The 23,670-nt window shown below is 33.3% G+C and overlaps 2 protein-coding genes across 3 annotated transcripts; both read left to right on the top strand.

The window, feature by feature from the left end:
- Nucleotides 1-11,815: 11,815 nt before the first annotated feature.
- Nucleotides 11,816-13,612, top strand: LOC108806754 (uncharacterized). Of its 2 annotated transcripts, XM_056987803.1 has the most exons (7): nt 11,816-11,887; nt 11,994-12,134; nt 12,249-12,319; nt 12,470-12,628; nt 12,718-12,828; nt 13,021-13,087; nt 13,175-13,612. In XM_056987803.1, exons 2-7 carry the CDS (start codon nt 12,014-12,016, stop codon nt 13,459-13,461), a joined length of 816 nt encoding a protein of 271 aa, XP_056843783.1. In that variant the 5' UTR covers nt 11,816-11,887; nt 11,994-12,013; the 3' UTR covers nt 13,462-13,612. The 2 variants fall into 2 exon arrangements, with proteins under 2 accessions (XP_056843783.1, XP_018434444.2); XM_018578942.2 differs by lacking the exon at nt 11,816-11,887 and having other exon boundaries at nt 11,908-12,134; nt 12,252-12,319.
- An 815-nt stretch (nt 13,613-14,427) lies between these two features.
- Nucleotides 14,428-15,823, top strand: LOC130496250 (HVA22-like protein b). The gene is made up of 5 exons (XM_056988182.1): nt 14,428-14,586; nt 14,685-14,711; nt 14,793-14,915; nt 15,212-15,446; nt 15,530-15,823. Exons 1-5 carry the CDS (start codon nt 14,447-14,449, stop codon nt 15,587-15,589), a joined length of 585 nt encoding a protein of 194 aa, XP_056844162.1. The 5' UTR covers nt 14,428-14,446; the 3' UTR covers nt 15,590-15,823.
- The last annotated feature ends 7,847 nt before the right edge of the window (nt 15,824-23,670 follow it).

The raw sequence follows: 23,670 nt of genomic DNA, 5'->3' as shown, positions 1-23,670 counted from the left end.
AAAAAAGTTTTAAAACATGAAAAACGTTTTGAATTTTACCCAAAACACAAAAGAACTAAAAAAATATATATAACAACAATCCAAACAACAATCCAAACTTGAAAATCCTAAGCTATCCATTCAATCCTAGAATTTCCTTCCTAACAACCTAAATTTCGAGATCTAACATCCAAAGAATCGATCTATGAAGAGAGGAAGAGAAGAGAGATGAACTTACATGATAGGAAGAGAGGAGAGGAAGAGAGGAGAGGAAGAGAGGGGATTTGCCGCGCAGAGGAAGAGAGGAGAGGAAAGAGGCCGCGCAAGAGAGGAGAGGAGAGGCAGAGAGAAATGGGGAAGAGAAGAACGTAAAACCTAATTTATGAGACGTCCGACGGACACTGTCCGTCGGAATTTCCTCACAAAATTTAATAAGGTTCCTCAAAATTTCCTCGAAATCTTCTAATCTAATTTTCGCGAAACTTTTGGCGGCTAGGATTGCCGGGTTAATGAAAAATATTCCGAGGAAACAGGGTTTGAAAGTAGGTTCCTCGAAATTTTCTCACAATATTGTGAGGAAATTTCGAGGAAACAGGTTTGGGGTTTTGAAACATCGATTTTTTTCCTCTATGTCATTTCTTATACAAATGTAATTCATACTAATGAGGTTTCTTTGTATAGATGATCATAAACAATGAAATAACACAATTACAAAAATAATTGTAAGTATTCCCTTTAACGTTTATTAAAATGTATAAGTGTTTCTCTTATGTTGTGTGGTTTCCGTTCAATCCGCAAAACATTATTTTCGGTTAAAACCCTAAATTTTGACTTCATAATCTGCCTAAGACACTTAATGAAGGTTATATACGTGTTATTCAATCCGCAAAACGTTGTTTTCGGTTTAAAACCCTTATTTCTCGAAATTCCCTCGGAATATTGTGAGAAAATTTCGAGGAAACAGGGTTTGAAAGCAGGTTTCTCGAAATTTCCTCACAATATTGTGAGGAAATTTCGAGGAAACAGGGTTTGGGGTTTGAAAACATCGATTTTTTTCCTCTATGTCATTTCTTATACAAATGTAATTCATACTAATGAGATTTCTTTGTATAGATGATCATAAACAATGAAATAACACAATTACAAAAATAATTGTAAGTATTCCCTTTAACGTTTATTAAAATGTATAAGTGTTTCTCTTATGTTGTGTGGTTTCCGTTCAATCCGCAAAACATTATTTTCGGTTTTAAAACCCTAAAGTTTGATTTCATAATTACAAAAATGTAATTCATACTAATGAGATTTCTTTTGTATAGATGATCATAAACAATGAAATAACACAATTACAAAAAATAATTGTAAGTATTCCCTTTAACGTTTATTAAAATGTATAAGTGTTTCTCTTATGTGTGTGGTTTCCGTTCAATCCGCAAAACATTATTTTCGGTTTAAAACCCTAAAGTTTGACTTCATAATCTGCCTAAGACACTTAATGAAGGTTATATACGTGTTATTCAATCCGCAAAATGTTGTTTTCGGTTTAAAACCCCTTATTCCTCGAAATTCCCTCGGAATATTGTGAGGAAATTTTGAGGAAACAGGTTTGGGGTTTTGAAAACATCGATTTTTTTCCTCTATGTCATTTCTTATACAAATGTAATTCATACTAATGAGGTTTCTTTGTATAGATGATCATAAACAATGAAATAACACAATTACAAAAATAATTGTAAGTATTCCCTTTAACGTTTATTAAAATGTATAAGTGTTTTCTTATGTTGTGTGGTTTCCGTTCAATCCGCAAAACATTATTTTCGGTTTAAAAAACTAAAGTTTGACTTCATAATCTGCTAAGACACTTAATGAAGGTTATATACGTGTTATTCAATCCGCAAAACGTTGTTTTCGGTTTAAAACTCCTTATTCCTCGAAATTTCTTCGGAATATTGTGAGGAAATTTTGAGGAAATACCGAAAATTATTTGTTTCGTCGAAATTTCCTCGAAATATTTCGAAGGTATTTCGACGAACAAGGGGTTTTAAATCAAACCCTCAACCGTGAAGGGACATTCCGAGGAAATTTCAAGGAAACCCTATTGTCCCTCGGTATTCCCTCGAAAAATACCGAGGAAATGTGTCTTCCTGGCAATTTTCTCGAAATTTTTCGAGGAAATGTGTCTTCCTCGCAATTTTCTCGAAATTTTTCGAGGAAATACCGAGGAAACCACCCTATTGTCCCTCGGTATTCCCTCAAAAAATACCCAGGAAATGTGTCTTCCTGGCAATTTTCTCGAAATTTTTCGAGGAAATGTGTCTTCCTCGCAATTTCCTCGAAATTTTTCGAGGAAATACCGAGGAAACCATACCGAGGAAACCATATTTCTTGGTTTTCTCGGTATTTCCTCGATTTTTCGTCAGAAAATTCCGAGGAACTCATTTTTCTTCGGTATGTCTCTCAGAATACCAATATTTTCTTGTAGTGTATAAATTAAAATAATTAAAAGTTAAATCTATAATAGTTTAAATGAGTTTAAATAAGTTTAAATAGGTACCTAATAGACTTATTTTTTTAATGAATAATTTAAATGGGGTGGACTTTAAATAGGGTGGGTTTAAATGGGGTGGGTTTTTCCATTTTAACATCTCTACAGTGAAGTTTACGGAAATGAACTCTAAATTTAAACCAACTTGAGAAATAAATATAGCTCCTAAAAGTGTCTCCCTTAATTGTTTACAGCACACTTCCGACTCACTACACTCATTAAGTCATTATTAATACGGTAATCTTCACTCACAGTACACAGCACCAAATAAACATTTCAGTTGTGGTAATATTTTCAGATTACTTTTGATTTTATCCAAATTTTATAGTACACATCATAGTAATTAACGCGTTTTCTAACTTTGTCAGAAGACAACTATACTAGGTAACACGTTTTTAGTTCACAAAAAGTTAATAAAACCTAAACTACCTGACAGATTAGGCTTTTACATCGACAGACAAAAATTACTACATGTTTTGATGAATTTAGATCGACAAGAAAAAAAAAGATCGACAAGAAACAAGAGGAATGTTACGAAGCACGTCGTGGCTGTGGCCTGTGTGCATCGAACTTCTAAATTTATTATCTATTCCAACGTGCATTGAGCTTATGAAATGAATACAAAAAAAATTAGTAATATGTTATGGATTTAGATTTTTTCACCAAAGCCCAATTTTGTTTTTCTGTCGAAATCCCGTAACCACCACGTCCCTTGGGATGCGTCGCCCATACCTTTTTTATTCACTCATCTTCGGGGTTCATGTATTAACTTTACTTTGACTATATGCGACATAGAGACCTACTTATTTAGTACTTCTTAGTATCCATTAATTTATATGACTGTACTAGCTTGGAAATGCCCATGTTATCGAATTTCTTTTACATATAGCTAGGAGCCTAGGAGTGTACAATTTGGGTTTTGGTTCGATTTGATTTGTTTTTTAGTTTTTTTTTTTGGCATTTTGTTTTATGAGAATTGACTACCATATTCAAACGATGTATTTTAATTTTGGTTTGATTCAATTAATATATCTTTTAGTCTCCGTTTTATTCGATTTTATACCAAAAAATTATAATTACATATATTTTATAATATTATGGAAATGTTAGTTTATATGATTATTAAAATATGAATATATTTTCAGTACTTCTAGTTTTTAAATATATTTTTCTGTTTACTTAACTATTATAAATAATAAGTGAAAATAAAATTTATTTATTATTATAATCTCTTAAAACTAAAAGAAAAAGTTAGTAATTCATAGTATTATTGAATAACTGAATTTAGCGCAAACTATATGTCAACAAAAATATATTTTATTTTATTTGATGAAGAAAATAAATTAAAACAACTTCTAGCTACCTCAAAATAAATTAATAAATTATTGAAATAATATTTTAAATATCAAAATCATATCAATAATATACATATATACACGACCAATTGTATTATATAGTTTACATATAACTATACTACTATATTTTATTTATATATTTTCCTTCGAGATTTTCGGTTTGATCGGTTCATATAGTAAACCATATTTATATATCTTGAGGTTTTATAAATAATATCCACCCAGTATTGCAAATCTAAACCATTTCTATATTTCAGATCGGTTGTTTTACGGAATTGGACAACCTTACATATAACATTAAACTAATAAAAATGTTAGTTTCCCATTAAAACAAGACCTTTACTAAGGTTAAAACATGGATTTACCACAATAACCTAATTAACACTATGATCGAGAAGGGTACTAAAAACTGTTCATATTTGTGGTAAAATAAAAATATAGAGTACTTAAGTAAAATGATAATTTCCTTCCGAATTAATAAAAGTCTTTAGAATGTACTTTAATACTATCAACATAACGAAAAAAATACCAACAAAAGAATGAGAAAGCTATATTTACAATGTCACTATTATATGTCAACCCAGAATTTAGTTTATAATAAATAATTAGTCAGTCGAATAAGGGTAATATATTATTCACTGTTATAGCTCGAAATTTGTTTGTTTGTTTCTAGAATCAGTTTGTGAGTTCCTACGGTGTTTCCTATAGTTTCCAGAAGATTAATATTGGTATATAGAACAAGTCAACGACTCCGGTCGTCTTTTGGATGTAGACAAGCTTTAGATCGTATCTTATTTTATACGCTATTATTTAAATAATTGGTAGGTTAACTTAGGGTTTAAATATCAAAACAAACTTAGCTAGGGTTTCATATTTTAATCCCCAAAGTTTAAGGGTTTAATGTGACTGTAGCAACACGTGCCAGCATTTAAAGAGAAAAATCAGGAAAGTTTCTTGTAAAATAAACAATAACAAAGAGCATTATGTCCATCGTCTAGTGATGCAACGATGATTGGAGCCTTGTTGTAACATTGCCGATGTAATTTTTTTTATAAACTGGGGTTTCCGAACTCAGATAACTAACTAATCTCATGAGGCCGGTTCACCGGCGATAACAAGCCCGGTTACTCTACATTGAAGTTAGATATCCATAATTTTTTTTTTTTTGAAAACAACAAATATCCATAATATTTACCACGCAAATGGATAAATTTAAATGGCAAATTTTGAATTCGGAAGTTATCTTTTTCTAAGTTCAATCGTACGACCACACCCGCAAAGCTGATATTGCCGATGTACTTCTCATGAAACAAAAGTGCAATTCCTTACCACATTAAAATTTGAAGAGCTTTTTTTTTCTTTTCTAAAACATTAAGATTTCATATAGAATAAAAAATAAATTTACCAAAGTATTCATCAATTACATTTTCATTTGTAGAGCTCAATAACGAGGGCTTGTGACCCATGCGGGAACGTTAAGATGGTGGAACATTGGCCCTTTTTTCCAAAAAGAAGAGATCAACGACTACATAAGCATTAGTGTTTTTTTTTTGCTAAAATGTAAATATGAATAAGAAGTTATTACAAGAGCAAAAGCTTAAGGTCTGAGTCATCTTGATAAAAAGAAATAAAAAAACAAGATGGATCACATTTTAACTATAAAGATTCAATCTTATCTCAGCCACATGATCATGAGAGAGTCAAATCTTTTCATGTGTTTCCTCGCTGAGATTATGTTCTCTAGCTCTTTGTCAATGCTATAGAACACAGTTACAGTCGGTAAAGAGAGGTTGTTGTGGATGAGGTTGTTTCTCTGCTTCCACAGATGGTAGACAATAGTGTGCGTCGCGAGTTTCCTTATTAAGCATTAGTGAGTGTTGGTATATAGTTACAATGAATCCACTTTGGAAAAGGAACATGTATATTTTTATTAGTCCAGTAAATGATATTACGATACATGTAACATGCTTAATTCTGTTTTATAATACTGAATTGTGACATTTATTTAGATAAGAAATAATCTAAGGGATTTATAAAGATTTTGTGTGTCTATATATATATAATTTATAGCTAGCCAGAATGATAACATGAATATTACTTAAGCAAAAATAATAATGCTTCTTTGCGAAACAATGCTTCTATATATCACCCATTACGCTAGCTAGAAAATTTGTTTGGAAGTCATTAACTACATAACCATAATTGTTTTGACTGATTCAAATGGTGTAAGGCAAATACAAGTCTTTGAAAGCATGAAATTTTTCCAATCCAACTTGCATCCTCTGATTTAAAAACGGCACGGATCTCCTGTTTTAAGATGGCATAAGTCAAAAACATTAATAGCTCGATATTTTTGGCAATATGGACTATTTCTTCTGAAACTATAACTATGTAAGTTAAAAAATCTTCAAATAAGTATATAAAAATATTGATATAAATTCAAATATAGATTTTTAAAATAAAAATATTCAAAAGTATATAAAAATATTGACTTTACATGACTCAAATATGTATTGAATCTAAAGTTTGAAGTGATATGATTTTTAACGACGTTTTAATGATTTCAGTCAATTGCATATTTTATGGTTAATTTTGTTAAATCACTCTGAATATTACACAAAACCAGAAAATGAAAGTTTTAATTTTTTTAACTAAGAAATTCCACTCAAACACTTTAAATTCACTTGAAAACTCCACAACTTAAAATATTTTTAATAACAGTGGATTTATAGTACTTTATGAAATATTAAATTTAACAACAATAATTTTAAATGAGTTTTTAAAATTCATGATTGAATAACATTAAATTTATCATTTTAATAAAAATTACTAAAAACTCAAAAATACATCCCTCTTGATATAGCTAGTAGTTTCGGCCATGATACAAATAATGATTGTATTTTAACGAAAACATGTCTTGGCAAAAAAAATTCAAATGATATTTGAATTATACTCTAGTTGTATGGTACAAATAATGAATACTATACCACAAAATATTACTTTTTGTTGACAAAACCACAAAATATTACTTTGTAGCATATTGATATGTTAAATATGCCCACCTACTCTACAAGTCTGGTTACACTCATCGACTCCAACAAATCCTGCTGTCTTTCCAGCACCAAGTATCTATACGAATATGAATTACCTCTTCTGAGAAAAGAATGGTGTATTTGAACCAGATCAAGATATGGATCCTTATCCCTGACTGATTTGGTACATTTGGATGAATTACCTCTTATGAGAAAAGAATGGTGTACTTGAACCAGATCAAGATAGGGATCCTTATCTCTGGCTGATTTGGTACATTTGGAAGGCTCGCAATGATAAACTCTTTAGGGGCATAGACATAGATCCTCTGAAACTAGTTCGATATGCTGAGAGTGAGTGTCAAGCTTGGTTTAAAGCCAATGAAACGATACCACCAGCTGTTCAAGAGAGTAATGTAGAGGAAACCCAAGTCATAAACTTGGACAATATTTGTTTACTGGATGGATCTTGGACATCTCAGGCTCAATTTAGTGAATGTAGATGGGTCTGGTTGGACAGCGGGGGAAACACGCAACTCATGGAAACACAAAACTTCCCCATAAGAGAATCAGCTCTGCACTCAAAAGTGGAAGCGATGGATAATGGAGAATATGCTTCAGCATTCAACTTGTCAGAACTTTGGAACAGACTGTAAAGATTTGATTACTATGATTAAGGAACCTCGAGACTGGCCAAGTTTTGCTACTGAACTAGAGAGGATACATACACTGATTATATGCTTTCTAGATTTCAAGATCTCCTATATTCCTAGAGCGCAAAATTAGATTTCAGATTTTTTTGCTAAGACAGCTAGATCTTTCCATAGGAAATTACTTTTTATTGGTTATTATATTTCGGTCTGGTTACCCAGACCACCTCGAGCTTAAGCTTGAGTAGTAGTAATATAATATCCGTAAAAAAAAAATACTGTTGAATTTAGAGAGCATGTAAATTTTACTTTTACATCTTATTTCTCGCACTATGAATATCGTTTTTACATTTCTTCCTACATTTGTGAAAATACTAAGATGTTAAATATTAAAATATTTCTTAAAATTATTTATAACTCACACTAACTATGTGCTCGTTTCTTTTCACGTTTTACTTTATATCATTTAGATACAAATGCACCATGTGATGTTTGTATGTCCATTTTGGTATATGTACCAAACCCTTGAGACTATAATGAAAACTTATTATTAAAGAACTTAAGACTTGCTGTATCTGAAATATATATAGAAGGTTTTCGTAAATATACGCGTTATGTAGCTTAGTTAAGGTTTTAAATCTCTAAGTACATAGCTTATGTAGTTATGTGGTAAACTATTAGTAAACATTTTGATGTGTAATGCCATTTATAAAAAAAAAAACATTTTGATGTGTATGTATATGACAAAAAAATGTGTATGTATATGACAACTAATCTAAACACATGGGTTTCTAACTATTGGGCTTAGCTAAGCCACTAAGCCTATGCCAACATAAAGTTAATCATTTTAAGAATAAAAATAAAGAATCATAATCTGATCTACTAAATCTTACGGTAACCCTAAACAGTTTGACTTAACATGTCTAAACTATCTTTTAAGACCTTTATAGTATAGGTTGTCGTTTTCCTTAGGGTATTTAGAAACCATCACTTTCAAAGTTTCGATCTCGGCCTGTGAAGATTGACCACGTCCGTCAATATGATGTTGTTAATCAAAAATTTAAATAACTTTGAAAAGTTCATATAAAAATTATTGGTATGTACCCTTTTTAAGGAAGAATCTATGCAACAATCCAGATTGTTTCGGCTAGATTTTGAATCAGTTTTCAAAACATAACGATATACTGTATACGGTAAAATATTAATAACCCATCTATAAGAAACTAGAAAATAAAGTAGCTCAAGGTGAAATTAATCTAGTTTTTCTTTACTTCTGGAAAAAGAATAAAGTCATCTCACAGTCATAAATTGATTTCTACCAGTCTGAAAATACATATTTATACTAGTTAATATTTACACTTCTTATAACAATATAAATTTTATGCGATCCACGTCAAAATTTTACCATTTTACCCCAAAAATGTTATATGCGTAAAGTGATCGAGGAGATATTTGAAAAGCAATAACAATATTTTTCTGTTCTTTAAACTATATATCAACACTTACATTCTTGGGGCATATTAATATTGGTTTACTCAAATCAATGATCTGATACTAAGATATTTTGTTGTTAGTGTTACATGTTTGAGATGGTAAAACGTCCAACTAATCGTAGAGTAAATATGTCACTAAGTAATAAAATTCATGCAAATTAATCGTTAGATAAACCCTATGATCGCATACGGAAGAGTCCGCATAGACCTTCTTACTTACTACCAAACCAGTCTATCGTGAATTTGATTTCAGTACAGATATCCCGTTTAACAAATTAGTATCCCGACAAGTTTTGGATTGACTGACACTGTAAAATTATATCAACTGATTCGGTGTTAAGTGTTAACGAATTATGATGAACTATTTTTATCAGCATATATATATATACATCACCAAGTCGAAAACTAGATCTGATCATACAAAGTAAAAAACTTAAAAACAGTGATAATATGAAAACGTTTGTCGACCATATTCTTAAAACTTCGAAACCATTCCACCACTCATCACACACATCAATGCGATTGACAATTTAACAATTCCGTTTCAACAGCCACGTAACCCAGCGACATGGAAGCATATACACATGTACGGCAGAGATCAAACGATCTTTGCCTTATCCCGATATGGAAAGCGAGGATCTTGGAGAAGACATGTTTTGTACAAGACCACAGAACAATCTACTCAAAAAAGAGTTCCGTATGTCGTGGGCCACCTTAAAAGCATTATTTTATCGCCTTGCTTCTCTGTATCTAATTAGGTCCTGCCACACGTCTTCGTGGGGGTGCGATCACACGCTTCTCCAAGATCGTGAACGTTAACACTTGTCGACGGTAGAACGAAGACCACAATAATAATAATCTCTCAAGGTACGAAATCTTTCAATTCGAATAACTCGATACATGATGGGCGGTGTATTATTTAATTGTCTTTTCAGATTTAGTTTGATAATAGTAAATGTATTTTTTTCTGCGAATGACAAATTATTGGCGATTGAAACCTAATTGTTATGGAGACGCATTTTGTATGGGACCGTATACTCTTGATACGCGATAATATTTTGAACGTGGCATGACACTAGATGAGGTTCATAGTTGACTATATTTGTAGTTATGAGCTCTATGATTGTAAGTCAATTCGCATTTGAATTTTGTTCACATTATCTGGAGATAGGTGAGCCTGTTTTCAAGTTCCGGAAAAAGAGAGTTCATATGTATTATACTATATTGCGTTATGTAAAAACTCGTAGGGTTTTACTTTAAAAATGAGTTGACGTAATTAGAGTAACCTATGATTTTTAAATACAGCGAATATGTTTCAATTTAGAATTGGTTTTATACCCTTTACACATATGATGATCATTCTGGCTCATCAATACTAGGATCTAAACGGTGCATTGCATAGTGTTTTCATTTGAAAACCTATGAAAATCTATTATGTGTAATTTTATAAAATGTGTTAGAAAGTGTAATTTTATAATTTTGTAATACACAAGAAATATTGAATAGTGCTTTAGCAAAAATTCTTAGTAATATTTTTTTTTCTTAGTAATGTTTTCAATGTTCTTTTGTCTTTCACTATTTGGAGCAATAGTCACATGTTGATTTCAAAACCTGTTTACCTTGCGTCAATCTTCAAACAGTTAATAATATATATGCAAATTTATTGAGCTAGATTCAAATTTTGCAAAATGAAAACACATATATACTCTTTTCTTTGAAATATGAAATAATTAATTGTATTATACTATTATATATACACCTAAATCAATAAAACAAACAAATAAAAGCTTGCCTCAATAGGTTGGGGGAGTAAGTCTGTTGGCTTATTCTCAATGAGAATAGCCGGGCTCCATATGTTTGCTAGGTTCGGCAAGATATAATCTACCAATTATCAACCCATGATATTGGGACCATATAGCTATAATCTAATAATTATGCATAACTTCGTACTGTTTTAGTTTATGTTCTGTGCCCACTTTATAAATATCCAAAACAACAGCTCTATACATAAGATAAAAAGCCCAACGAGGAAATTAATCTATAGAATTTATATATTATCAAAACTAACGATTCTTTTGAAATTCAATAACACATAGGTGATCGTCTGAAATATACAGAAGCTAGTTTAGTAATTAGAGGCTAAGTGCTAGCTTAACTTCGAATTAAGAGATGCATGTATAGTGGAGTAAGTTCGTTGAGAACCGCAAGCCGCAAGTTATGTACATATATGCATATTTTAATAGTAGGTGGTTACAAATTACAAATTACAATTTGCAGTTTGTATAGTATATTTTTAATAATATGTATAATTCCGAAGCAAACTAATGTCATAGACCCAACTTTTACTCTCATACGCACGCATCAATTATGTAAATGTACTTTTACATATCTATTCCAAAAAGCTTGTCGTTTTCCCAAAACAAACATAATTAACACAAAATTTATTATAAACATGATAAATATCAAAAATCAAGCATTATATATATATATATAGAGGCATCTATTGTTGTCGCCTTGTCGACCCAAATCTCTAACGAGATAAAACTTACTCAGTAATCACTGCATATATGGATTCTTAAGTAAGGTGAAAATGGATTTTAATTCGACATAGATAGATCTAACCTTTTCTATACACAAACCAAAATTCAAAATAAAATAAATAAACTAAAACCCAAGAACATTAACAATCAACATTCAGCACCAAAATTTACCAAACAAAACAACGTACATACCAGAACGACGAACTCGGCCCAAGCCCATTAAGAAACAAAGTCCAAATCACAAAAACAAATGTTTCTCTGCTCTCTCTCTCTCTCTCTCGTCGTCGCTCTCATCACAGGTAAGTTAGCTCCGTTTGATAAACCCTAGATTCTCCGATTCTCTCTAGCGAGACGAGCCAAAGCTTTGATCTTTATTTCTGATTCTGATCCTTTGAAATTTTACAGAAAGAGGGTTAAATTAAACAATGGCGGGTTGGCAGAGGAATCTACAATTGATTCGTCAGATTGGGAGAAGAGTGAAGAACAGTAACGTTTCAACAGCTTATTACTCTTCATCTCTCAATTTGGAATCTCCTTTCTCCAAAGGTGAAAGCTTTATCTTTGCCCATGTTTTAGTTTTTTCCTCATTTGAGTTTAAGAGAATGTTATGTGTTTTGTGTTATAATGATGATTCAGTTTTTTTTTTGTTTGCTTGTGAAGTAGGTTACTTGCAGAGTCTCCTGAGACCAACCTACTCTTCAACACCACTGCATCATTATCTACAGCAAGTGGTAATGCTTTGTTCACAACCTGAATCTTGTTTTCTTTAGTAATAGTGAGACTGTGTGTCTAGTGGGATGGCAACATTTATTGTCTATGTTAATTAGATTGAAAGATGAATACTTTGGCTCATTTGTGGGATCTTGTTCTATTGCTTTCAGGGGATTTCTACCTCAAGAACACTCAAGGCTAGTGAAGAGCCTGTGTCATCACCTTTGTCATCTCCAGCTACTCTTTTGGGTAGTGGCAAAGAAGAAGAAGAGCAGAAGATTATACCCAAGCGTAAAAAAGTGCAGGCTGTACTCAAAGCCATTAAGCAGGTGTGTGTACTGTTCTCTGACTCTCTACAGAACTCTCTTTTCACTTGGCCTGTGTCATTTATAGATGTGATCATCATTTCTTGTTTCAGAGTCCTAAGAAGGTCAACCTAGTTGCAGCACTAGTGCGTGGTATGCGCGTCGAAGATGCTCTGATGCAACTCCAGGTCACTGTTAAACGAGCTTCCCACACCGTGTACCGGGTAATCTCTTAAGATCTGAGCTTGAAACAGGCAACTCTTTTCTATTAGTACCAATCTTCAAAAAATCGCTAGACGGTAACTAGATATTAATTTATATAATATGATTTAACCGATTAGGCGGGCGCTTAGACCGATTTTTTTAATAAATATCAGGTATAGAAAAATCGTTACTGATTTGTCATTATATTACAGGTTATCCACGCTGCTCGAGCAAATGCTTCTCATAACCATGGACTAGATCCTGACCGTCTCATCATTGGTATGTTCTAACTAGATCCTTGATTCCTCTGTCTGCTGCATTGTAGGAATGATTCATTTATTCTAAGCTTTTGATATGTGATTGCAGCTGAAGCGTTTGTTGGGAAGGGACTGTTCAAGAAGAGGATATCTATCCATGGAAAAGGAAAATGCGGGTTGATGATAAGACCGGAGTGTCGCTTAACTGTCGTAGTTAGAGAGACGACTCCAGAGGAAGAAGCTGTGATTGCGAAGCTCAAAGTTCACAACTTCAAGAAGCCAAGCAAGTGGGAGAGCAGGCTTTTCCCCCACAAGCTCATTGAGACAACTCCAATCTGGAACCGTAGAGGCACTAAAGCCAGTCATCGTTCCTCAGAGTTGGTGGTATCTCGCTAGTGTCTTCTTTGTTCCTTGATGGGTTGGTTACAAGAGAGACTTGTCTTCTCTTTGCACCTTCTTTGTTTTTTTTTTTTTGGTTTGGTATTGTTCTGGTACTCAATAGGACCGGTGTACTATTTGTATTCAATAAAATGTTGCAAGAACCAAATCTTAGATTTGTATGAAGGTATAATCATCACTAGACTTCAAAGCCAAAATTTTCTCTAACGATTTGGAATCGTTTCCCTTGATATTTTGTAAGCAATCTTATTATACAAAGTTGGATGTGTTTCATCCAATATTCTAAGCATTGGTCCAAATCAGTTATAATATTTTTTTTTAAACATTAATATAAATGACACAGATTCCATCTAAACATTAACTTCCATAAAATATTTAATCTTCTATAAGATATTTAACTATTGCTTAGCAATTTTTTAAATATTAATTTCATCAGTTCTATTTTCTTGAGTGTTTCACTAAAATCATTTTCAATCTATTTTTATATTTCTCTTCATAATAGAATTTACAGGCAAAAAAAAGTTTCATCCGCTTTTATTTTTTCTACAAAATAGAAATTATTATTTTTCCTTTATTTATAAAAAGAAATGTAATTTGCTATTTTGAAGATATATATATAGAGCAAAATAGATCTCTATTATAAGGAAAAAAATAGCAAAATAGATTAAAGATAGTCTAATGTTTTGAGTTGTTGTTCTTATATTTTTGTTTATATATTAGAACTCATCTCTCTATACTTTTGCATTAAAATTTATGATGTTTATGTTGTTTTAGATCTCTATTATCATTGTAGTATCTGCACAACAACGATGAAATCGAACGGTCATAAATCAAAAACAATCCCTGAATGCTTAAGTTATTAGGCTTCCGGATCAAGAAGCAACGTGGCTCAACTTCACCTCGACTCCTCTCATAGTCACGGACACGTGTGGTCAAGCCCAACTTACTTCATATGAGAGCACTCTCTCTTGTCCAGAAAACAATGCAACAACAATTTCAAAAGACGGTTGTGAGAGAGAGTACAAGAAAAAAAAAGCAAGAAGATAATTCGACGGAAAAAATGTTTTCAACTATCGGAAGTTTACTGAGGCTCATCTTCAAGAACTTCGACGTCATCGCTGGGTACATGATTAATAATAACTTTAAGATTTAGCCAAAGCTATTTTTCTGGTACTTTCTCTTTAATTTGATTCTTTTTGCATGTGTTGGTGTGTGCGCAGACCTATCATTAGCTTGGTTTATCCTCTGTAAGTCCAATATAACCTTCTCTATCTAATCTAGTTTACCTTTTATTTGAATTAAAAACTTTGGTTTATACTTTGATTTAGATACGCATCAGTGAGAGCAATAGAGTCGAGGACCGGTGGAGACGACAAGCAATGGCTCACTTATTGGGCTCTTTATTCACTTATCAAACTCTTTGAGCTCACTTTCTACAGACTCATCGAATGGTAAGTTTAAAACACTATCTAATGAGGCTTCCTTGGTCTGCAAGCTTCTGTCTCTGAAAACAGAGTAAATCACATGTTTGTTTCTAATAGGGCTCTTTACAAACGTATGTCTTGGATCTTACTTACCGATCTTGTTATAGTAACGCTCTCTAGGTTTTCCACTGAACTAATTTTTATGCTTAAAATGGCATAACAACATCAATTGATCTAACCATAAAATGGTGGTTCATATAATCATATAATTGCATTCTTTTTATTTGTACTAATTAAAGTTTTGAGGTACATGATATGATCAGGATTCCGTTATGGCAATACGCTAAGCTAGCCTTAACCTGTTGGTTGGTGTTACCGGGCATGAGCGGTGCTTCTTATCTCTATGAGAACTATGTGCGCTCCTTCCTTTTAAGCCCACATAGTGCTAACGTGTGGTACGTACCAGTTAAGAAGGATGATGATGACTTAGCAGCAGCTGCTGGGAAAGTTACTCCGGCAAATGATTCCAGTGAGCCTGCAGAAAAGCGTGTTAGCTCGGTATATGACTTCTAAAACCTTTCTTGTGACCTCACTGATTGATCTGAACACTCAATGTTTTGTTGATTTGTTTCTATTTTCAGGTGGATACATCTGCCAAATATGTTGGTGGCTCGGCCTTTGATGATACATATGTCTACTAGTGAAGCTACTTCTGAGTTGTGGCAAGTTGTAGCTTAATATCGTTACTCAGCTTCGTGTACCACATACTCTGTATTTGCTTTTTGTCTTTGTGTTTTTTTCCCTTTTATGAAAGGTTTAGATGTGTAAGCAAGCAACGAATAAAATTTCTAACTTCACCAAAAAAATATGTATGTTTCCTTAGAAATGCATATTATTACCATGGTAGCATATTATTACCATGGTACTAGTACTCAGCGAAGACACCCCCACGTGATTGCGTTACACTTTACAAAAGTTCAGAATTGTGAACTGAGATTAGCTGTAGCTCTGCAACCCTGTAACCATAACGAACTGGTGGTAGATTTGGTCGTGGTGGTGGCAGAGGCCAGAGATGGTGAAAACTCTAAACCAATGATCAACTCGTATAATTTCACTACCACTATTACTACTTTCTTTCCATGGCAAAATCTATTATTATGTGTTTTCCTCTCTCTCTTCTAAAGGGGAATTTATTTGTTGTCCCCTTATCAATTTTGTGCTATTTGAATGGTAACGATGATAAAGTTGTTAATTCTGTTGGATAAGCTTCAAGAGTTATCTTAAGAACCAAGTTATTCATAAAAAGAAAGATTGAATAACTAAAGTCTATTAGAATTAGGTTTAAGATAAGTTCCTAGTTCATGTTGTAATAGGACAAGTTAAGATTCCTGTTACCTATATAAGGTGATGCAAGTTGTAAGAGACATTACAGAAGTTAAGAGAAATAAAACGAAGCTATAGTTTTATAACATTCAAAGTATTACATTCGATCTTAGGCTACTATATTTGGTATCAGAGCACTAGGTTATTCATATCCGAGAAGACAAGAAGAAGGTATCCATGACTGATACGAAAGACTTGACAGAAGTAAAAGCTCCGACTGCACTAGGAAGAAGAGAAGATGTTCCAAGTACAGTGGTTTGTCCTATGCTTTCGACAACAAATTACAATGTATGGGTGAAAAAGATGAAAGCTCTCTTTAAGCTTCATAAGGTATGGGAGGCGATTGATCTAGGAACAGAGGATGAAGAAAAGATAAATATGGCGATTGTACTGCTGTATCAATCAGTACCTGAAACTCTGGTAATGCAATTTGGAGATGATGATACTCCTAAAGAAATCTGGGATTCAATCAAAACAAAAAACATAGGTGTTGAACGTGTAAAAGAAGCAAGATTGTTAACACTAATGAATGAGTTCGATCGCTTAAACATGGAAGACTCGGACAGTATTGATGCATTCACAAGCAAGCTAACTGAACTTGCATCAAAATCGGCCTCGTTGGGACATAAGATTGATCAACCAAAGCTTGTGAAGAAACTACTCAATAGTCTACCAATGAAGTTCATTCATATTACAGCTTCAATAGAACAGATGCTTGATTTAAATAAAACTTCTTTTGAAGATATCACTGGAAGACTCAAAGCATACAAAGAACGTGTTAAAGGCAAGACGGCATATGATCAACAAAACAACCTTCTCTTCACAAGTTCAGAAGCCTCGTACAATCAGAGTTCAAGAGGACGAGGAAGAGGTTGGAATCGTGGTCGTGGTCGTGGTAATGGTGGCAGAGGACGCGGTAGAAGTAGCTCTGGAGAAGGAAACAAAGAAAAGAAGGACTACTCTCAGATTGTTTGCTTCAACTGCAAGAAAAAGGGACACTTTAAATCAGTATGCCCTGAAAAGAAAGAAGATACACAAGAGTTGAACAAAACCGAAACAGAAACAGCTGAAGCGGCGTTGTATCTACATGAACTTGTGTACCTTAACGAAGACAAGATCTTACCGAAGACTTTTGAAGAAGATAAGAAAGAAGATGGAGTGTGGTATCTAGACAACGGAGCTAGCAATCACATGACGGGTCAAAGGTCTTATTTCTCTGAGCTCAACGAGAATATAAAAGGTAAAGTGAAGTTTGGAGATGGATCATATGTTGATATCGATGGAAAAGGGTCAATTCTGTTTGAAGCAAAGACTGGTGAATAGAAGCTCTTGACTGATATCTATTACATACCAAACCTGAAGAGTAACATCTTGAGTTTGGGACAAGCGACTGAACAAGGTTGTGATATCCGAATGAAAGATCACTTCCTAACGATAAGAGATTCAAAAGGAAAATTACTGGCTAAAGTACAGAGAACTCCGAATAGACTCTACAAGATAAAGTTGAAAGTCGGACGAGCAGCGTGTCTTCAGACTAAGATAAAGGAAGAACCATGGCAATGGCATGCTAGACTTGGGCATATCAGCTTCAAAACCATAAAGGCAATGGCGACTCATGGAATGGTTACCGGTTTGCCGGAGATAGGTGAAGTGAAGCAACTCTGTGATTCTTGCTTGGTAGGCAAACAAACACGACAACCCTTCCCAAAGGCCTCGTCATTCAGATCATCAAGAGCTTTAGAACTACTACACGCTGACTTATGCGGTCCTATATCACCAACTACTCTCTCTCAGAACAGATACATCTTTGTCATTATCGATGACTGCACAAGATATATGTGGTCTATACTACTAAAAGAAAAAAGTGAAGCTTTTAGTCAATTCAAGACTTTTAAGAATCTTGTGGAGAAGGACTTTGAGAAAGAAATAGTAACATTGCGTACGGACAGAGGAGGTGAATTTACTTCACATCAGTTTCAAGAGTACTGCAATGACAACGGAATAAGACGTCACTTAACCGCTCCGTACACTCCACAACAGAACGGAGTGGTTGAACGGAGAAACCGCACACTGATGGAGATGACTCGAAGCATGTTAAAAGCAATGAACATGCCTAACTATTTATGGGGAGAGGCAGTACGACACGCCACATATTTGATCAATAGAGTCCCTACAAGGGCTTTGAAGAATCAAACTCCTTATGAATGTATCAAGGGCAAGAAACCGAGCTTATCACATATACGAGTATTTGGCTGTATGGCTCATGCCAAGATTGATGCTGGTCATCTAAGGAAGCTTGATGACAGATCACAAGCTTTAGTTCACCTTGGTATTGAACCTGGAACTAAAGCATATCGTCTATACAACCCTGATACAAAGAAAATTGTTGTAAGCTGAGATGTGATCTTTAATGAAGAGGTTTGCTGGAATTGGAAGGGAGAAAGCAAAGAAGCTCAAAGTGAACCAGGTATGTTTCACATGACGTGGGGAGCTACGGAAAATAGTGGCAGTGGTTGTTACAGTGGAGGACTTCTTCCTGAAACAGGCTCAGTTGCAGAACAGGAAAAGGCAGAAACAGAATCTGTAAAAACAGAGTCTGTAGAAACAGAAACAGAGAGAATTGACTCTGTTTCGAACGAAGGAGGCGATCAAGTACAAGATTTGAGGCGTTCATCACGACAGATAAACAAACCAGACTATCTTAAAGACTACATTCTACTTGCAAAGATAGAATGCGAGATGCTACTTCTGTCTATTAATGATGAACCGTCAAGTTTTCATGAAGCCAAAGACGACAAGCGATGGACGATGGCTTGTGAAGATGAAATCACCTCTATCAACAAGAACAAAACAAGGTCACTAGTTGATAAACCGGCTGGAGTAAAAGTCATAGGTCTTAAATGGATCTTCAAGATCAAAAGGAACGCAGACGGCACAATCATCAAGTTCAAAGCAAGGTTGGTCGCCAAAGGATACGTTCAAGAACATGGAATCGATTATGACGAAGTTTTCGCACCAGTGGCTCGACTAGAGACTATACGACTGCTAATTGGTTTGGCTGCATCAAATCAATGGGAAGTTCATCACCTAGACGTCAAAACGGCTTTCTTACACGGAGAGTTGAACGAAGATGTTTACGTATCTCAACCTGAAAGGTTTGAAAAGAAGGGAGAAGAACATAAGGTTTTCAAACTTTCAAAAGCGTTATACGGTCTAAAGCAGGCACCACGTGCCTGGAACACAAAGCTTGATCGTGTCCTGAAACAATTAAGGTTCAACAAGTGTGCAAAGGAGAGCTCAGTATATCGCCGAGAAGATAAAGATAAGCTACTCATTGTGGCAATATATGTTGATGATCTCTTTGTTACAGGAAACTCCATAAAAGAGATAAAAGATTTCAAGGCCTCAATGTCACAGCAGTTCAAGATGTCTGATCTAGGAGTCTTAACATATTATCTCGGAATGGAAGTAAAGCAGAGTTATGTAGGTATTGCGATCAATCAAGAAGCTTATGCTTTGCGTATACTCAAGGAGGCAGGAATGGACGACTGCAACGCGACTCACATACCAATAGAATTTGGTCTGCAACTCTCTAAGGCGCTGGATGAACCAGAGATCGATGCTACGTTATATAGAAGAAGGATAGGTTGTCTGAGATATCTGATGCATACAAGACCAGACTTGGCATTCTCCGTAGGAATCCTAAGCAAGTATATGCACTCACCACGAAAGTCACATGGTGATGCATTGAAACAGGTTTTGAGATATTTAAAAGGCACTAAAGGTTTCGGTTTGTTGTTTAAGCGTGGAGGAACTCAGAAGCTAATAGGTTTCAGTGATAGCAGTCATAACACTGATCCAGATGATGGAAAGAGTACTACGGGACACTTGTTTTGCCTCGATGACACACCAGTCTCTTGGTGTTCGCAGAAACAAGACGTAGTGGCCCTATCTTCGTGTGAAGCCGAGTACATGGCGGCAACAGAAGCTGCTAAACAAGCTATCTGGCTTCAGGAGTTGATGACTGAGATCACAGGAAAGAAGAATGAAAGAACACTGGTTCGTGTGGATAATAAATCAGCTATAACTTTAGCAAAGAATCCAGTTCTTTACAGGCGCAGTAAACACATCCATAAGCGGTTTCATTTCATCAGAGAATGTGTGGAACGAGGACTGATTGATGTGGAACATGTACCCGGAACAGAGCAACGCGCAGACATACTAACCAAAGCACTAGCAAAGATCAAGTTCAAGGAGATGAGGGAGTTGATTCAAGTTCAAGACTTAAGCAAGAATGACTTGAAGCTTAGAAGAGAGAATGTTGGATAAGCTTCAACAGTTATCTTAAGAAGCAAGTTATTCATAAAAGGAAAGATTGAATAACTAAAGTCTATTAGAATTAGGTTTAAGATAAGTTCCTAGTTCATGTTGTAATAGGACAAGTTAAGATTCCTGTTACCTATATAAGGTGATGCAAGTTGTAAGAGACATTACAGAAGTTAAGAGAAATAAAACGAAGCTACAGTTTTATAACATTCAAAGTATTACATTCGATCTTAGGCTACTATATTCATCATTTATACAATTTTTAATAGTTAAATGATCTTTCCTATGCTATAACTATAATTAAACTACTATTCAATACAACTAGCATGAACGTGATTTATTTGGCTAGTTTGAACTAGTTTCTTACTATGGCAAGATCTATTGTTTTTTTTCTTCCTTAGATTCTTCTCTATGAACAAACTTAAGGGGAAGATTTGCCCGTCTACCAATTTTGTGTTATTTGAATGATAACAATGATAAAAATTTTAGTTCATCATATATAGTTTTTTTGTAAATTAGTTTCTTCATAGTTGAATTATCTTTTCTAATAAATTAGAATTAAATACTTAAACAACCATTTTTTCTTTCTGAAAGACACTATAAACTATCGTCCATTTCAACTGTGGTAAAACAGTAAACTGATCAGAGAAATTGATGCGATTTGGAGGATGTGAAAATAATTTATCTTACACGTTTGATTTAGTCATAGAAAGGCAGACCGTCTCAAACTTTTCACAGATCCTGTTCAAAAAAAAAATCTCTTTTAACAATCTGAAATAGTTTTAATTTTTTTACAAAATATCATTATAATATAAAATAAATACATCAATTTAGTTATTTATAATCTAAATAACACTAATTTTCTAGTTGTTAATGCAAAATCATTGATCAACTAATTGAACATGATTATTTAGTATTTTTTTAATGCAAAATCATGGATTAAATCATCAAATTTGACCATTTCTATCTTTTTCAGTTTTTTTAAGTTTATTATATTCACAAACAAAAATCATAATCTATAAATATAATAGAGTAACAAAATCAGGATAGTAAACTATATACTTTTGATTAGATAAGTCACTTTTTTTTTCTCAACAGAAGCTGTATGCTAACTTTATTTTCTTTGTGCTTACTATTTTTAATTAAAAATGGTTAGATATATTTTGTTCTCCGTATTTATAATCACTAATTGATAATTGTTTCTTAAATATAATCAATTACAATATTAGCTTTTTATACTATCATTGAATATTCACACACATCAATAACTATTTATTACTTTCCAAAATATATAATTGATATAAATACTAATTACTTCCTAATTTATTGTCTTTTAGTTGGTTATATAAATAAAATAAAAATAATAATTTACATTTATTGGTTATAAATACGAAAACTGAATTCAAATATAGTCATTCTTAACTTTTATAATAATATAATTTTAAATTTATAATTATTAGTAAAACAAACAAAAATTATAGACCTTCTAAAATTTTGGACCCTATTCGACTGCTCCACTTGCACGTGTTAAAAGACGATCCGTAGAATGACAAAAGTGACACGTTTATGTATTTTTGCAACTACTCTCTTCTCCTAGTATAGCTGGTAATTCGTCAGTGTGCATGAATTTAAGTCAAAATTCTAATATTAAGTTTGGCAATAAAGATAATAAAGGTACTATAATTAGAGGAAATTAGTTTCAACCAATGAAAGAGCCGTGACAACGACGTGAACCCATAAAAGTTCTCTTGTTTTAGTGCACAAAAAGAGAAAGTACAGAAGTATCCCCTTGCAGTGTCATTGTCTTAAATTCTGTAGTTTGTCTCATTCTTTCTGCAATTCAGTTACACTACAATAATTCATCAAGTAAATTGTGTTAAATCATTCACATTAGTCTCACTCTTTCTCCAATTCAGTTAGATTACAATATTTCATCAGGTAAATTGTGTTAAATCATTCACATTAGTCTACGACTTCTCAACCAATGAAAAAGACGTGACAACGAATTGTGTACCAAGAAAGGTCTCCCTGCTTGTTTTAGTGCACAAAGAGAGAAAGCACAGAGGACTAAGTTTTCTCCCATTGCAATGTCATTGTCGTTGTTTCCTGTAGTTTGTCTTATTCTTTCTCCACTTGAGTTGCATTACAATATTTCATCAGGTAAATAGTGTTAATATCGTTTACATTAGGGCTGGGCAAAAAATCCAAATCCAAAAAACCGAACCAAATCCGATCCGAAAAAGTAGCACCGAACCTGAATCGAAATTGATTAAATATCCGAACGGGTTCAAAATTTCGGTATTTAAAGAACCGAAACCGAACCCAATCCGAACCGAAATATTTTGGATACCCGAATGTATCTGAAATAAATTTATATACTTAAATATATACATTATTTTTTATATGTAATGTATATTAAAAATATATAAGATACCTTTAAGTTTTCCAAAGTACTCGAAAAATATATGCAAATAGTCAAAAGTAAATGTTTAAAATAGCTAAAGTATACTGAAAACCCCAAAATAGTTAAATATCTATTGATTCTTTATCCAAATATTCAAAGAAAACCAATTTATATGTTAAATTAAGGTATTTTGACATATATGTTATGAAAATTTATATGTAATATATTATATTTCTTATAGATTTTAAAAATTTAAAGTATATAATGAATTTTAAAAATTTAAAAACATTTTAAATGGGTTATCCGAACCCAAACCGAACCCGTAAAGATCCGAACCGAACCCGAACCAAAATTTAAAAATATCCGAATGGGGCTGAAATCTTTGATCCCGAAAACCTGAAACCCGAATGGATTGAACCGAAACCCGAATGGGTACCCGAACGCCCAGCCCTAGTTTACATCAGAGAAAATATTCCATTGCTAACTTAACTCTATGATCTGATGCTATTTTGCATTTAACAAAACAACTTGTTACAGACTGTAATTAAATTTCAAAGAGCTTTTTTTTTCTCAACCCAAATCCAGTTTTTAATACTAGTAACTACGAAAAATAATGAATTCAGTTAGGTAATTTCTTGACCCACTAAATAAATATTCTACTAACAGCTA

This window comes from Raphanus sativus, chromosome 6, assembly GCF_000801105.2.
Source record: "Raphanus sativus cultivar WK10039 chromosome 6, ASM80110v3, whole genome shotgun sequence".
Taxonomy (NCBI): Eukaryota; Viridiplantae; Streptophyta; class Magnoliopsida; order Brassicales; family Brassicaceae; genus Raphanus; species Raphanus sativus.
This window is presented reverse-complemented; position numbering and strand designations above follow the sequence as displayed.

What these genes read in the sequence shown, in the direction of transcription:
- LOC108806754 (XM_056987803.1), top strand. Translation starts at nt 12,014, where the DNA reads ATGGCGGGTTGGCAGAGGAATCTACAATTGATTCGTCAGATTGGGAGA. An exon ending in ATCATTATCTACAGCAAGTG is followed by an intron (nt 12,320 to 12,469) that starts GTAATGCTTTGT and finishes TATTGCTTTCAG; the next exon opens with GGGATTTCTACCTCAAGAAC. An exon ending in TACTCAAAGCCATTAAGCAG is followed by an intron (nt 12,629 to 12,717) that starts GTGTGTGTACTG and finishes TTCTTGTTTCAG; the next exon opens with AGTCCTAAGAAGGTCAACCT.
- LOC130496250 (XM_056988182.1), top strand. Translation starts at nt 14,447, where the DNA reads ATGCAACAACAATTTCAAAAGACGGTTGTGAGAGAGAGTACAAGAAAA. An exon ending in ATTAGCTTGGTTTATCCTCT is followed by an intron (nt 14,712 to 14,792) that starts GTAAGTCCAATA and finishes ACTTTGATTTAG; the next exon opens with ATACGCATCAGTGAGAGCAA. An exon ending in TTCTACAGACTCATCGAATG is followed by an intron (nt 14,916 to 15,211) that starts GTAAGTTTAAAA and finishes TGATATGATCAG; the next exon opens with GATTCCGTTATGGCAATACG.